General features: G+C 42.6%; 1 protein-coding gene across 2 annotated transcripts in view; it reads left to right on the forward strand.

Moving 5' to 3' along the window:
• Positions 1-15,000, forward strand: part of cdh23 (cadherin-related 23) — a 226,763-nt gene that overhangs the window by 199,125 nt on the left and 12,638 nt on the right. For both annotated transcript variants that reach the window (XM_053679438.1, XM_053679434.1), the window contains 16 exons: positions 976-1,156; positions 2,806-2,939; positions 3,022-3,231; positions 3,377-3,484; positions 3,890-3,992; positions 5,851-5,976; positions 6,126-6,329; positions 6,584-7,042; positions 8,405-8,521; positions 8,820-9,044; positions 10,010-10,179; positions 11,940-12,077; positions 12,574-12,693; positions 12,925-13,102; positions 13,207-13,418; positions 14,984-15,000. The exon at positions 14,984-15,000 is cut by the window's right edge and continues 178 nt beyond it. In XM_053679438.1, coding sequence (XP_053535413.1) covers positions 976-1,156; positions 2,806-2,939; positions 3,022-3,231; positions 3,377-3,484; positions 3,890-3,992; positions 5,851-5,976; positions 6,126-6,329; positions 6,584-7,042; positions 8,405-8,521; positions 8,820-9,044; positions 10,010-10,179; positions 11,940-12,077; positions 12,574-12,693; positions 12,925-13,102; positions 13,207-13,418; positions 14,984-15,000 — 2,702 coding nt within the window. The remainder of the gene's footprint in view (positions 1-975; positions 1,157-2,805; positions 2,940-3,021; positions 3,232-3,376; positions 3,485-3,889; positions 3,993-5,850; positions 5,977-6,125; positions 6,330-6,583; positions 7,043-8,404; positions 8,522-8,819; positions 9,045-10,009; positions 10,180-11,939; positions 12,078-12,573; positions 12,694-12,924; positions 13,103-13,206; positions 13,419-14,983) is intronic.

The raw sequence follows: 15,000 nt of genomic DNA on the forward strand, positions 1-15,000 counted from the left end.
GACACCTGGGAGCCAGAAATCTTTCTGATTGAGAGGGGGTCAAATACTTTTTTCCCTCCTTAAAATGCAAATCAATTTATAACATTTTTGACATGCGTTTTTCTGATTTTTTTTTTTTGTTATTCTGTCTCTCACTGTTCAAATAAACCTACCATTATAATTATAGACTGATCATTTCTTTGTCAGTGGGCAAACGTACAAAATCAGCAGGGGATCAAATACTTCTTTCCCTCACTGTATATATTTAATAAACCTGTGTTTGCAATTGTTTGATATCCATGAGAGCAGAGTATTTTTGTGAGTTTTTTTTTTTTTAAATCAAAACGTTAAACAGTACAGACAATTTTTCACAGCCTTCTTTGCTCATATTTACCAAGGGTGCCAATATTATCTGAGCTATTAGTTGGTTGGGTTTTTTTTGTTTCGTTTTATAGCGGTGACTGATGGGGAACTGAGTAATAAAATACTTTATAGCTTTGTATCATTGTAGGTCACAGAAAAGGGAAATGGAAAATAAAATACAGAAGCATTATTAGGTATCAAGGTACCATTTTATGGTATCTCTTTGGTTTTTGTAGTCACTCGGTCAAAATGTTAATCATTTATCTGGCAGGTCCATGAATACTTGATCGTGTATACGTCTTTAGTATTAAGGTTAAAATGTTATAGGTAAGGTTAGATTGTGCACTACCCACACACACATGCGTATCGTATTGACTCCATACTTAATCCGCTTTATTCTTTACATACTGTAAATCTGAATGTCTCCTGCTGAGAGAGTGGTGACTTGCACTTGATGTCTTTCTATCGAAACGTTTTGTAAAAGTCAGCAAAGGAACAGTATGAATCACTGAGGTTTCACAGTGAAAACGACGAAAAGGAGCAACCATATTACAAAATAAAATAAGTGGCAAACACACTCATGGGAATAGTTGGAAATGTAGTCGTTCATTAGTTCATTCCTCTGTGTTTTAGGTGCTGGTGAATGTGATCGATGTGAACGATGTGACCCCACAGTTCCCAAGGCCCTTCGAGGGCCCGTTTGAGATTACAGAGGGCCAGCCGGGGCCTCGAGTCTGCACGCTAAGGGCCACTGATGAAGACTCGGGTCTTAATGGAAAAGTGGAATACAGCATCACAGCCGGAGACCCCAACAGTGAGAGCAGTGTGTGTGTGTGTGTGTGTGTGTGAGATAGATAGATAGATAGATATAATATTTGTGTGTGTGTGTATAGATATGAGTCTTTTATTGGTCTCATGTACATTAGAGCACAGTGGAAAAAAAAATTTTCTTCGCATATCCCAGCATGTCAGGACGTCGGGGTCAGAGCGCAGGGTCAGCCATGATACAGCGCCCTTGGAGCAGAGAGGGTTAAGGGCCTTGCTCAAGGGCCCAACAGTGCAGCTTGGCGGTGCTGGGGCTTCAACCCCCGACCCTCCGATGAGTAACCCAGAGCCTTAACCGCCAAGCCACCACATATACTATACACCACTATACCAGTATATGCCATCTGTATAATCATTACATATGACATGAGACCATGGGAAAGTGAATAAATGGTATATTTATGCATATTCTGGTTTCGTTTGTTGGTCTAATGGCGATCATTAATTAATCCGCAGAAAAACCACAGTATTCAGCTATAGGCTAAGCATTCAGAAAGTTCAGACTACTTAGATCATAATCTGAAATCTAGTTGACATTGTGTAATTCAATGGACCTCTGTGGAGTTTATTCCCACTCCTGTGAGTGTAAGTGTCTGACAGATGACCCAAAAAAAAATAAAACAAAATACTTCAAATGCTTTCAGTGATAGTTGGCCTAAAATGAGTAGAGAGTTGGGAGTGTGAAATATGAAATATGTGTCACTTGGCTGCTATTCAATATATACAGAGAGCTTTTTCTGTGTAAACGTGAGCATATTTATGTGGCAGCCTGGAAAACCCCTTCACGTGGTGAAATCACGGGCTTGGCTGAACTTAGACATGCTTCACTTTTGCACATATCGCAACCATCAGTAAAAGTTCTAGAATTTTAAAATCTGCCCCCCCCCCCCCCCCCCCCCCCCAAAAAAAAAAAAAAAACCCAAAAGGGGGAAAACTGCATTGAAAGATTTGTTTCTAATTTCCGCTAAAAGTCACAAAGATACCATCTGAAAGCAGCTGTTATTTATTTATTTATTTATTTATTTATTTTATTTCTTCATTCTGTTTCAATCTGGTTTAATTGCTACTAAATAGCGTAAGTGTATTTAACTTATAATGTTGCAGGTAAGACGTATTGAAGCCGACTATTGTTTCGTTGTTGTTTTTTTTAATACCGTTGCATTGGTTAAACTGGCTCCTTATAGTTTTGATGAAAAAACACATCTTTTGTTTTGTTAAAATCGATGTAGCGAGATAGGTTATAGGCAGAAAACCGCAATTACGATCAAAACTCGAACATGTCGAATGGGTTTCTCAGACTGCCGTACGACTTATAACGAACGTGAGAGCATTTTACGTTGGTATGGTTGAGAACAATAGTGACTTGCGGAACATTTTAAACGGGAGCGTTTTGTAAATGGAAGAGCATGTTCGGGGAAGGTGAGAATTTTATCTGAATGCACGAATGTTTGATGTATATTCATGAGAATCTGATCTGTTGATGCGTATTTCTTGTGAATGTGAGAGTGTATGTGAAAGTGACAGAGGTAGTAATAGTAATGTGTTACTGAGAGCATTGAATGTGCGTTGAGGGAATGTTTGCATTCGAGGGCATTTTAAGGTTCTTCTCTTAGTGTTTCTCTGTGTTGTGTGTTCTAGATGAGTTTATAGTCTCGCCTGTGGAGGGGGAGCTGAGAGTCAGAAGAGACGTCGAACTGGACAGAGAGACTACGGCGTATTATAACATCACAGTTACTGCTAAAGACCTGGGAACACCTCCACGTAGCAGCACGGTATATACACTCGCATGCCCACACAGTCATGTGATATTCCCCTAATCCTTTCCCCCTAATAAGGTTATGTTTGTGTGTGTAGGTGATGGTGGGGGTTGTGGTATTGGATATTAATGATAACGACCCCATATTGATGAACTTGCCCCTGAACACCAGTGTGAGTGAGGGCGCACCTGTCCAGACCTCCATCGCCCGGGTGCGAGCACAGGACGCCGACGGTGGTCGCAATGCTCTCCTAACATACAACATCACGGCAGGCAATCCAGACGGCGCTTTCTACATCAACGAAACCGTGAGAGAGTGGCAGGGACGGTGGGAGGGAGCGAGGGTGGCTTGTACTTGGGAAGAGGAGTTCATATAAGAGCTGCGGTTTCATTCGTTTTGAATGGGACGTAATGTGTGGAGTCTATTTCTCTCTCTCTCTGTCGTTCTCTCAGTCAGGTGTGGTTCAGGTGAACAGACCCTTGGATAGAGAGAGAATTGCAGAATATTCACTGACCATCACAGTGAAGGACAATCCAGAGAACCCACGTATTGCTCGAAGGGTAAGTACTGTGCAGCTTATTATTTTGTAGTCTTATTCATTTGTATATTTCATATTTACACAGTGTATTATTCTGTCCTTTATATTTAGCCTGATTTTTCTATTTCCAAGGCGACCCAGAGTCCACATGAATTTAACAATGTTGTAAGCCTCCGATATACATAAGGGTACATGGGGTATAACAGTGGTGTTGTAAACCCTCCGTAGTGCACTGTATGCCCAATCATACTCCGTGGGAATGATGATCTTAAATTTGGTCAAATAAATGGAATGAAGTGTAACTGTAAGAGTAAAACCATCACTATAATGGCATCGTACCTTCTTATTTCATCTCGCATTCCAGTCATGAGTGCGATCGTGTTGCATATCTGCAGGTCGTCACCTCCTTTAATTTCTGTTTCTGCAGGACTCGGAAATTCTGGTGGTCACCATTTTGGATGTTAACGACAACCGGCCGATCTTCACGTCATCGAGCTACAGAGGAGAGATCAGCGAGAATTCCCCTACAGGTTGTCTGATCTTTTCTTCATGACCAGTAATAGACTGGGTTCTGTTTGAGTCTGGTTCCTAACAAAGTTTCTTCCTCATGTCATCTCGGAGGAGTTTTACTCAGCCAGCTTTGGTTTGGTCATTATGGGCTTCAAGCAGGATTTTTATAGAGCTGCAATGTCTGTTGGTTATATACAAATAAAACTTCATTCTGTTATCTGAGGCCAGTTTGAAATAATGCTGTGGCTTTCATCATGGATGTACTGCCAGAAGCAAACAAACCTCTGTTTAAAAATTACTAAACTCCTCCCTTGGACTCCCTAAAATGCTTAAATTCTTCAAACTAGCAGTTCTCAAACCTGACATTGACTCTTGGAATTCTCAAAATATGGGTCAATATCATTTATCATCCATTCCCATTTATCTCAAATATCCCCCAGTATCCTAGCAGAGTCCGTACTTGCATAGGAATCTCATACTTTATGCTAAAGTTAGGGTTTTTAGTTTTAGTTAGGCTCTTTTAGTCAGGGTTTAGGCCTCATCATACTCTTAAAACGTTAACTGGCTAAAGTAATAAATGACCTACTACTGACCTCCGACCACGGCTGCATCTGCTTGCTTGTAATACTTGATATCAGTCCAGCTTTAATACCATCAATCGCAATATTCGTCTAGATAGCCTGGAACATGTTGTCGTTAAGGGAATAGCTTTCTTGGCTCAGATCTTATCTCTCTAACTGTTATCTGTGTGTAAATGCCGGCGTGTGTGTGTGGTGGGAGTTCTGGCACACCGTGGCTGCCTTCGTATCATCCGGGTGGATGCTACACGCTAGTGGTGGTTGAGGAGACCCCCCCCCCTTTCCCCCATACTATATAAAGTGTTTTGAGTGTCTAGAAAAGCGCTATATAAATGTAACTGACTAAAGAATAATGTTAAATATGACTTCTCTATGCGTGCACAAAGAAAGTTTGGTGTTGCCTAAGAGAGGGAGAGATTTGTCCTGCAAAGCCTCTGAGATATGGAAAAGATATGGACTTCCTGTTAGTGTTTGGTATCAGACACAGTCTCGCAGTCCCAGGGGTCCATGCACAGTGCATCTTTATTTTCCCTGTTTTTGCCAAGTTCACAGTTGTGTTAAATGTGCAGAGCATAAGGACATTCAGGACAGGAATTTCCCAACCATTGGCCTGGTGTGACTTCATCCAGAATGACTACTGTACATCTCTGGTTTTAAACCATGCAATTGGTGGCTAGATTTATTGTAGCATGCAAAGTCCTACCACCAGGAAGTCTGTTTTTAACATGAAGTTTTTTGTTTAAAAAACATTTCATGGTTAAAGATATTAATAGGATTGTGTTTCAGTTTCAGATTGTGTTTCAGAGTCGGTATTTTCTTCAGGATTTCTTTTTTTTTTTTTTATATATATATAAGGTGGCAGCCGAGCAACCCACTCCACACTCCCACTCCCCTTTAAGGCAAAACATACGTCAGTCCTAGTTGCTCCAATAATGGTCAGTTGGTGAATTATGATTTTCACATAGTATTTGTTACCTAGTGGGTAGTCACCTCAGAGTTCCAGGGTCCTAAGGACTCCAGTGTTCTTGTCAATGTGGAGTTACACTTGTGTCCATGTGGTTTTTCTGGGTTCTCAGCTTTCCTCCACAAAACCCCAGTAGGATTGGCTACTTTTAATTGACCCTTGGTTCAGACCCTAGGTTTGAATGAGTGTGTGTATGTGTGATGTACTAGTGGTCCTTCTTGGTATATTCCCACCTTGTGTCCGGTTTTCCCAGCATAGGCTTGGGATCCACCATTACCCTGAAAAACAACTGTAAATAAGAATGCACAAAACAACTTCTGTCCCTCTGTCGCCCAGGTACCACTGTGCTTATCCTAAATGGGCCTGTTTTGGCTACAGACAGAGATATCGGACCAAATGCTGTGGTAAAGTATGGCCTGATTGGTCCAAGGGTGGATCTTTTCACCATCAACCCCACCACAGGTGAGATACGCTTTTGAAACATTGCATTTAAACCTTTTAATACATCACATTCTCTAATAGATATGAAAAAAAACTCATTATGATTAAGTTTAGGATGAAGCAGAAATGAAATTTGGTCTCTGTCACATCGAGCTGTTTCTCCGCTGTAGCCGTGGTATCGGTCCGTGAGGGTGCCGTGTTGGACAGGGAAGCCTTCTCTGATCCACGAGTGGAGTTGTTCTTGGTCAGTGAAGACATTGGCGGACTGAACAGCAGTGTTCCTCTCACCATCACCATCCTGGACAGGAATGACAATCCTCCAGTGTTTAGCCCTTCCAGCTTCACTGTGCGCCTGCCAGAAAACAGCCCTACTGGTAAGAACTTGTGAGAGACAGGGTTCTCCTTGACAGGGACAGGGAGGACCTGTATCTCTGTGTATTTGAGAAGATGTTACTGAGAACACTTGTTTTCACCCTGTTAAGGTTAAGGAGGTGGTGGATGGGTTGCAGCAATGTGGAGACAGTACAGTTGAATATTAAAAGCTGCTGTTTGGAGTTCTGAACCTTTTGATTTTAAAAAGTTCTCTTATCTGTTTTTCTGTATTAATACTCGCGCATGTTTTACTCAGGTGTGGTAGTGACGCAGCTCTCGGCCACGGATGCTGATGCAGGCTCCAACGGTTGGTTGCAGTACCGTTTAGAGAGCGGTGCTCAGGACCGTTTTGTGGTGGATGCCGTCTCCGGTGCTGTCCTTGTGGGCAACGCCACCCTTGACCGCGAGGAGCGCGGCTCGTATCGGCTTGTCGTCATGGCGACAGATCGTGGCACGCCAACGCTTTCAGGCACGGCCACGTTGACTGTCGTGCTGGATGACGTTAATGACTCTCGACCTCGCTTCTTGCAGCCTGTGCAAACTATCAGTGTTAATGAGTCGACACCCCCTGGCGTAGTGGTGGCCACGTTAGCTGCTTCGGATCCTGACCTCCAACCTCGTCTGGAGTATTATATCATCTCCGTGGAAGCGAGGGATGATGGGAATAACCAAGTGAGGGGTCTGCAGGACTCATTTGGGATTGACTTTCACACAGGTGAGCACAACTAAGTCCAAAGTGTATACTGATCTTGTGGTTGGATGTAAACTCGTATTTAGGCTCTTCCAGCAATCACTGTGATCGTCCACTGCACATATCAAATCGTGGGTAAAACCCCAAGCGCTGGTAAAGCTATAAAGGATTTTACAAAACAGGCAAGCAAGGTTATACGTTGGGGAAAAAATGCGTCTAGGAAACCAGGGATCTCTGAAATATGAAGAAAACTTACCACAGGACATCGATGGTCACGGGAGACGGGGACATAGTCCATGGAGTCAGGTGTTGGGCCACTTATCAGACTGATGCAAGAGATGGAAACATGACAGAGATATAGTTATAGGCCGGTCTGGAAGATGGAGATGATCATAAGAGCTGCATCATAAACAGAAGGTTTCGAGACATGGTCAAGGTCCTGGATTAAGCAAGCACAGGAGCAAGGACAGGTCAGGGGTAGAACTGTATCTGGATCAGGGACTGGAACTGGAGTTGGGTCTAAGAGACTCAGCCCAGAACAGTGACATAGACTGAGACGGACATCATGTCAGGAATGAGGAGAGATGAGACATACAAGATAAGGGCTCGAGATAGAGACTGTAGTGGGGTATAGACAAATATTTACACAGAGAGATAGAGCGAGCCTGGAGGAAGAGTAAGCTGAGATTGGAACATTTCTGTTAGGAGAAAAAGCTGTGTCTCTATAGGAAATGAGGGGCTGAGGAACAGCAGTACACTGGTCAAATGCTGTTGCTTTTGTTAAAGATCATGTAGTCTAAGGACAATGTTTTAAACCTTATTGTATATAACATAAATATTTTGTCATATACCAATTTGTTGCTATATATCTAATGTATATATTAGACCTTGAGTTATGTAAGGAATAAAACATGACCAAGCATGTTGTTATAGGATATGATCAATGGTGGGATGTGGCCAAAAGCAAGGGTGATTGTTTTCATGTCCCGGTATGTTTTATTCCTCTTATACCACAGCAAGTTGAAAATGCTTTTAAACTTTTTATTTTTATAAAGATTAAAGAACCCAGTCATACTTTTATCTGTTTAGTTATGTAATACTAGTGTTGTGAAATTTAGGTCCTGTTATCAGTTAGTTTAACAGCAGTAAACAGCCATTTCCTCACCAGATTCCAGACAAAGCACAGTGTCATCATTCCCGAAGACTCTCCCATGTCGGACAACGTTACAGCTTTACCTCCGACTGTTACAAAATGCTGACGCCGGAGACTTCTTTCAAAAATGTTACATAAATGTCTCCTTAGAAGAAATGCCACCAGTGTCCCTATCTCTGATTCTGCCACAGGTACAGAACCCGGAAATGACTGGGGTCTGTGTATCTCCACAGGTGCTGTATTTGTACGGAACCCTTTAAACCGAGAGCTGGTAGCTACTTTTGAGATCATAGTGTCGGTGCATGACAATGCCAGTGACATTATTGACATGTCGGTCAGTGTGCCCAATGGTAAGTATGGATGTTCTGTTTCTCTCTCTCTGTCTCTCTCACCCTCTTATTACTGTGCTGTTTGTTTATGCTTTAAATTATTCTCCCGGTTGTCTGGTTTATTTTCCCTGTAAATTTATTGTTCTAATTTTTTAAAATAAGTATTATAGTAGTGTTGTTTTTTTTAATTACTTAACTTGCTTTACAATAAATATAAAATATTAGCAACATAGTTTAAATAAAGTTAATCCACTCCGTATTAACCTTTCTCAAACTTCTCCCATCTTTCTGTCCTGCTTCTCGTCCCCACTCTTGACAGCCAGGCTGACCATCAGTGTGCTGGATGTGAATGACAACACTCCCCGTTTTCGTCCGTTCGGTGTCACCAACTTCTCCGAGAGCATTCTGGAAGGAGCTCAGCCCGGCACCACTCTGCTCTCTGTGTCCGCTGTCGATCCGGACAAAGGCCCAAATGGCCAGATCTTTTATGAGCTGTTAAATCTGCCCAGAGGAGGCTATGTCAGACTGGAGGACCCCTCTACAGGTAAAAACAACGCCACACACACACACCCCTGCAGTATGAAATGATGTGTTTACTCACACACTTTCCTCAGGATATGCATGACAACTTTAAGTAGTGGTGGTGGTGGTAGTAGTGGAGGAAGTAGTAGTAGTAGTGGTGGTGGTGGTAGTTGTAGTAGCAGCAGTGTAGTAGTGGTGGTGGTAGTAGCAGCAGTAGTAGTGGTGGTGGTAGTAGAAGTAGTAGTGGTGGTGGTGGCAGTAGTAGTTGAGGAAGTAGTAGTGGTGGTGGTGGTGGTAGAAGTAGTAGAGGTGGTGGTGGTCGTAGAGGTGGTGGTGGTAGTAGAAGAAGTGGTGCAGGTGGTAGTAGAAGTGGTGGTAGTTGTGGTGATAGTAGTTGTGGTGATAGTAGTATTGGTAGTTGTGGTGATAATAGTAGTGGTGGTAGTTGTGGTGATAGTAGTAGTGGTGGTAGTAGCAATAGTAGTGGTGGTGGTAGTAGTAGCAGTAGTAGTTGAGGAAGTAGTGGTGGTGGTAGAAGTAGTAGAGGTGGTGGTAGTAGCAGAAGTGGTGCAGGTGGTAGTTGTGGTGGTGGTGCAGGTGGTAGTGCAGGTGGTAGTAGTGGTGGTGATAGCAGAAGTGGTGGTAGTTGTGGTGATAATAGTAGTAGTGGTGGTAGTTGTGGTGGTAGTAGCAGTAGTGGTGGTGTTGGTAGTAGAAGTAGTAGTGGTTGTAGTAGCAGCAGCGGTGGTAGTAGAAGTTGCAGCAGTAGTAGTAGTTGAGGAAGTAGTAGTGGTGGTGGTGGTAGTAGTAGAGGTGGTGCAGGTGGTGGTAGTAGTGGTGGTGCAGGTGGTAGTAGTGGTGGTGATAGTTGTGGTGATAATAGTAGTAGTTGTGGTGGTGGTAGTAGTAGTAAATACAGTCAGGTTTTTGTATGTGTAACCAAGTTTTGGATGTGTAACCTGATGTATGTTGTATTTTGTCCATTAGGGAAGATTATAGCAAATCGTACGGTGGATTTTGAGCAGGTGCACTGGTTGAACTTCACAGTGCGCACTCAGGATCAGGGCAGTCCACCGCGCTCGTCTGAACTTCCTGTTTATCTACGCATTGTCGATGTAAATGACAACAACCCTGTCTTCACACAGCCGTCATATCAGGTACCAGGACTCTGACTAGACAATTCACACACTTGGGCCGAGCAACTGTACAGTACATTTATCCAAAGCGACTTACAGAGGAGAAAATACAAGCAATGATTTACCACTATTAAAATAATCCTTACATAACTGTTATTCTAGAATGTATCCATTGAGAAGTTACTATGTGACCACTATTTTATTCCGAGTTCCCTGAGTCGGGTGTTGTTCATTTAAATGCTCACAATCTGATCAGAACTTGAGACGGAATCCACAGAATCCATTGTGATGATAGAAGTGATGATGGTAGATCACTCCATGTGAAAGAACCAGGATAGGCAGTTATCACTCTAGATTGAATTTAGGTACACGGTAAAATGATACTTTCACTGATGTAATTAGAAACATGTATTTCACTAAATATATGTGGAAGAATTTTAATAAATATTTATAAATTCTATAGAGAAACAATTGTTACAATCTCAACAGCAATGAATGTGATGATAGTTTCACACGCCACGTTCTTGGTGTCCAAATTCACCGAATTTATAGTATAGTGTAAAGTGTGTTTATTAATCATTACTGTAACATTTTTTAAAATCGTGATTCATTCGTTCACACTGTCTAAAAGTCAGGAGACACGGTGCCAAGAACCAACAGTTCTGAAATCCTAATGCAGATTTGTCAAATAATAATAATAACCTTCATATACAAGCAGGATATTTACATTTTCAAGTGTTATTCTGGAACGTTCATTTCTTGACTTTATATCGGATTAAATGCGTATAATATTTACAACAGGAGGGCACGGTGCTTTAATGGTTAGCACTCACGCCTCCAGGGTTTCGGGTTCGATTCTCACCTCCGCCCTGTGTTCGCGGAGTTTGCATGTTCTCCCCGTACTGCGGGGGTTTCCTTCAGGTACTCCGGTTTCCTCCTCCAGTCCACAGACACGCGTTGTAGGCTGGTTGACGTTTCCAAATTGTCCGTAGTGTGTAAATGTGTGAGATTGTGCTCTGCAATGGGTTGGCTCCCTGTCCAAGGTGTCCCCAACCTTGTGCCCCAAGTCCTCTGAGATAGGCTCCAGGATAAAGCGGTACAGATAATGGATGGATGGAATATTTCCAACAAAATATTCACATTTAAAAGTCAGAAAGTCGAACCCTTTACCACGTTTGATTTCTGCTACTAAAAAAATAAATAAAATTAAAAATATCATGTTGTTGGATAACACAGCCTTAATCGACTCTCGGCTCTTAAAGCTTCCGTGCCCGAAACTAATCAAGCTGAAAAAATACTCACCACATTGTCTTGATTTTCTCTGAGAGCTCTAAAAAAGTTGAGGATTTCAGCTTGAGTAGTTTTCACTTCCTGTCAGACTTCAGAGAGGAAACCTAACAGAATCTCAGCTCAGTTTGCCTAAATTGGAAATGATGGATTCATGCACATGGCCGTCGAGTAGAGAAACACTCAAAAGCTCCAGTTAGTGTGAACTGCTAGAAACTATTTGTACCTGTGCAAATGTGTATAAGACGGTGTGTGGAAGGCTGCCGTCTTTAACTCCAGATGTTGGTTGATAAGAATTGACACATGCTTCAGACCGTGCATTACTATTCGTGTTACATGTGCAGTATAAGATTATACAGGAAATGGTGTGCAAGCAAGTTATTGGCATAGAAGTAAAAACTGCATACATAGATTCGCAGTGCCTCATTTAATTGACTTACTTTTCAATGTGTGTGTGGGTGTGTGTTGTTTTTTTTGTTTTGTTTTTTTTACAGAGGCCGGTATTTGAGGATGTGGCTTTGGGCACCATCATTGTGCGAGTCAGTGCTACAGATGCAGATTCTGGACTGTTTGCGGTGATAGAGTACGGGCTGGTCGATGGAGAGGGCAAGTTTGGGATCACCCCATCTACAGTAAGTGTGTGTGTGAGCGAGCGAGCGAGAGAGCGCGAGCGTGCAAGGGGCGGGGGTTTGTGGGTGAGTTTGGAATGCAAGTATACAGGAAGACATTTCAGTGCTGTGTTTTGTGCACACATACAACTCGCACACGTTGGCATGTTATCAAAGCATCCGTTACGACAATACAGATGTTTAGTATCGATTAAATCAATTAGAACGAGGTTGAATTCTGTTATTTTTAACGAAGAAATATGTATGATCGTTGATTTGGCGAAGTGACCACAGCGTTAAATGTCACTACGAATGGATAAAACGTACGACGTGCCATTCTTAATTAATAATAATTATTGTTTATTAATTAAAAAAGTAATCTCTGGCAGAAATTATTCTTTACGTGTCGTATAACTGCACGGAAAGTTTAACTCGTACATTTCAAATCCTGGCTGTAACACACTCCGAGAGAGGATGCGAGATATGATGTCCCGTCCTTTCATCCTGCTCTTTCTCACAGGGGGACATCTATATCTTGTCTCCGCTGGACAGAGAGACTAAAGACCACTACACGCTTACTGCTGTCGCCAGGGACAATCCTGGAGGTAGCCCCAACAACCGGCGGGAAAACTCAGTGCAGGTTATTTCCAGCTTCTTGTGACTCGTGTGCTTGGTGCGGCGTTCTGAATAAAACGAGCGCCTTCCTTTTCAAGAAGTCCAAGGATTTTATCGTATTTTATTAACTGTCAGTAAGCTGAGGTCTGAGGACTCGGTTTCTAAAATGTCACGATTTGAGACTGTGTTTATTCACAACAAATTCATTGGCTTTTCTATGACTCATATCTCTTTCTCCTTTCTCTTTCTGTGTCAGGTCCTGGTTACGGTGCTCGACGTGAACGATTTCCGACCGCGCTTCTCCGAGCGCGCGTTCAGCACCACTGTGTTTGAGAATGAGCCAAGTGGCACGTCTGTGATCACGCTTCTAGCTACGGACCTGGACGAGGGAGAGAATGCCTTGCTCACTTACAGCCTACAGGGGCCTGGAGCAGGTCGGCACACACACACACACGGTTGCAAAGATCCATTAAGGTGTTTTTTTTTTTTAACCAATATTTAACCTAACAGTGAACATTTTTCTCTCTCTCTCTCTCAGATGCGTTCTCTCTCGATCCCGACACCGGTCTGATCCGTTCTCTGCGTTTGCTGCACAGTTTTGAGAGGTTTAATCTGACCGTAGTGGCGACGGATCACGGTCGGCCTCCTCTCTGGGGCACGGCGCTTCTCCAAATCACCGTCGTCGACGTAAACGACAACAGACCCGTCTTCGTCAGACCAGCTAACGGCACCATCATGCACATCCTCGAGGTGAGCGCGTAAGCGTTAATGCATCCGTGGAAGCTTGAAGAGATGATCCATCCCGTCCATTTACCTCGACGATCATCTCCTGGAGTGTTCTACTCCTCGTATAGCACCGCTAAATTGCCAAATGAAATAAAATACTAGATTTTATCATCCGTTGTCAGAAGCGCTATACAAATCAAACTGAACTGAACTGCACTTACATTATTACATTCCAGTCTCCAGCCTATAGAAAACCTCACCATATTAACAATTACACCTTTTTAAATTATTTATTTATTTTATTTTATCTTGATCCTTTTATATGGAGCATCTCCCAGACAAGTCCCTGTGAAAGAATGAGCACAGGAATATAAATCTGGGATTTGCCTTGCAGCCGTGTTGTATTATGTGTGACAAAATTTCAAGCAAATGAGCTGAATAAAGCTTTTATCTTTTATTGCCTCAGGTCTAAATGTCTAAGCTGTGCAAACTGTTTTTGTGTCAACAGGGAAAAATACATCGTTTCCCATCATTGGAATCTTTTATTGATAAATATGAGAATTACAATACTACAGTCAAAATGGTCTTTTTAGTTTATGATCGACGATGAATTGAAAACAGTTGGTGCCACTTCAGTCTCAGACAAGGACAGTGTTGCATGTAGGCAGTCACGCAACCTACAGTATGACTCATTTTACTTTAATCTCTGCTGTTGTTCCTCACTGTGCTGGTTACAGTCATCTGGACACAACATACACACGCGCACGCGCGCGCGCCGCATTTCGAAACGTGCCACGGCTTGCTCCTGTTTGTCCAAGTGCCCCGTCGTCGAACGGATCACGCAATACGCAACGTTGTTTACAAAGTGTTACTGAATAGAACGACAGGCTATAGCACGCTGATGCTACACAGCTTTGAGCGAGTTCGCCATTCTCAGGAACTTGAACCGAACGTGTCACTCGTCCGTATGAACGCACCGAGATGTTGCTGTGAACGTGTCCTCTCCTGAACTTATACAGTACAGCCCACGTGTCTACTCCGTATCTACTGTTGAATCGGGTAGAAAGCGTCCCTGTCCGCCGTCGCGTTATATTTTTCAAATAATTCGAGCTCTGCGTAAGTAAGGAATAAAACTCTTCAGGTGAAGATGTTCCCCTCCTGTTTCTTGTGTTTTATCGATCTTATTCCACAGAAATTTGCACCGACACTGACGACTCCTTCCAAAAAAAATAAATAAATAAACGAAACATTTATACGATTATACATTTTTCTTTGCTAAACGACAACATTGTTTTTAATCCATTTGTTATTGGTCTTACGTGGTGCGTCTGTCATAGAGCTCCTTGTAAACGTTACCGTTAAAATGAAGCAAAGCAGCATATATTTCGATGTAAACTTGAAATGCGGGTTTTTCGTGCAGGCTGACTGTTAGTCAATCAGTCAATCAGTCAGTCAGGCGGAACGGGCGGATTTAATACCGTGACGGACTTGTTGAAGGTATTACATCATGGAAAAACACTAAACTGTACCGTATTGTAAATGCAGTATTCCGGTGTAAGCAAACATTCTCGTATCCCTCTGTTTTTCAGGAGCAGCCGCCGGGCCT

This window comes from Ictalurus punctatus, chromosome 3, assembly GCF_001660625.3.
Source record: "Ictalurus punctatus breed USDA103 chromosome 3, Coco_2.0, whole genome shotgun sequence".
NCBI lineage: Eukaryota > Metazoa > Chordata > Actinopteri > Siluriformes > Ictaluridae > Ictalurus > Ictalurus punctatus.